The sequence below is a fragment of the Trypanosoma equiperdum genome (genome assembly GCF_001457755.1).
Source record: "Trypanosoma equiperdum strain OVI genome assembly, contig: ctg_1687, whole genome shotgun sequence".
Classification (NCBI taxonomy): domain Eukaryota; phylum Euglenozoa; class Kinetoplastea; order Trypanosomatida; family Trypanosomatidae; genus Trypanosoma; species Trypanosoma equiperdum.
In genome coordinates, this window is record NW_027123712.1 from 1 (window position 1) to 1,284 (window position 1,284).

Consider the following 1,284-nt stretch of genomic DNA (forward strand, 5'->3'; position numbering starts at 1 on the left):
CGGATGGTCGTTCTCTTCACTGCCCTGCTGCAATGTCTTTCAGGTTCATCACATCTCTTCGCATTTGGTAAGGTGTACCCAACTGCCTATGTCAAGGAGTATATTCTCTTCCCCAACCGAAAGTTTTGGCATGGAGGTGATTACCTTGTAGACTACAGTAACTCAGTGCATATCTGCCGTGAAGCCGGCGGGACGCTGGCCACTGACCACTCGCAGGCAACTAACGAACGCCTCACTGCCTACCACTTGGGTGTAGCTGATGGCCCATTTATCTACAGTTACCTTGGAGGGGATGCCACTTACAGTGCAAGTGCGGCACAGGACGCGGGAATTCGTTGCACAGCAGGAGACTACGATACTTCCCTTAATTGCGTCTACCGATGGAACAGTGGTCTGTTTGAAGCATCGGGAATAGAGGGCAACGGCGTTGCATTCTGGCGGGGATCGTACACTTATAAAAGTGGTTCAGGCGCATTGGGTGGTTATCCGTCGTTTTTTGCGCAAAGTTATCCTCAGGATGGCCAATTGCACGTGATGGGTTGGTACACTAACGTGACGAAGTGGTTCGGTTGGTTTGATGGCGGCGAAGTTTCTGGCAACAAGCCCGGGGGTAAGGCACCTGGATACAAGTCACTAACTTATTTCGCTGCCCTCTGCGAAGTTACAGTTCCACAGCCATCGCATCCCGTTCCAGGTAATGGAAACTCCACTGCCAATGAGGAGCTAGCAGTAATCAACGAAAGTTTGCATTCAGATGAGGAGTCTACAAATTCTCAAGATCAACCTTCGGCAACTCCCAAACCAAAAGGAGAGGCGGAGACGACATTGACTTCCTTGTCGCACATTACGATCTGTGTAGGTGGTGAATTGTGTCTACTCATCGTCTTTTTTTCCCTCGCAATTGTGTGCTGACTTGTGCGGCCTACCGGCTGTGCAGTGTTACTCATATAAGCCATAACAAGATACGGGTAGATACTCGTTTGGCCCATAACACGCAACTAGTAGAACAACTTCCACTAATCGTTTTATTTTCGTTTTATCTTTTTTTTATGTGAGCGATTTTATGAACATCCATTTCCTCTAAGATGCTAAGTGAGAGCCTATTAAGTGTCAGTTATAAAACCATTTGTTCCTCTATTCCTATTTATTTCCCCTCCCTCAGGGGTATTGCGGAATTGCGCACCCTGTTCAGAGCTCCATTGGACGTGTGAATGAGGCCGCTTCCGCGCATCGTGTTTTCCTCTGTTTTTGCTTTTCCCTTGTAGCGTTCTATTTCGTGTAGCA

The 1,284-nt window shown here is 48.0% G+C and overlaps 1 pseudogene across 1 annotated transcript; it reads left to right on the forward strand.

Moving 5' to 3' along the window:
• TEOVI_000876600:pseudogene lies at positions 1-912 on the forward strand (annotated as a pseudogene). Its single transcript has one exon. A coding segment is annotated over exon 1 (912 nt).
• Positions 913-1,284: the final 372 nt, after the last annotated feature.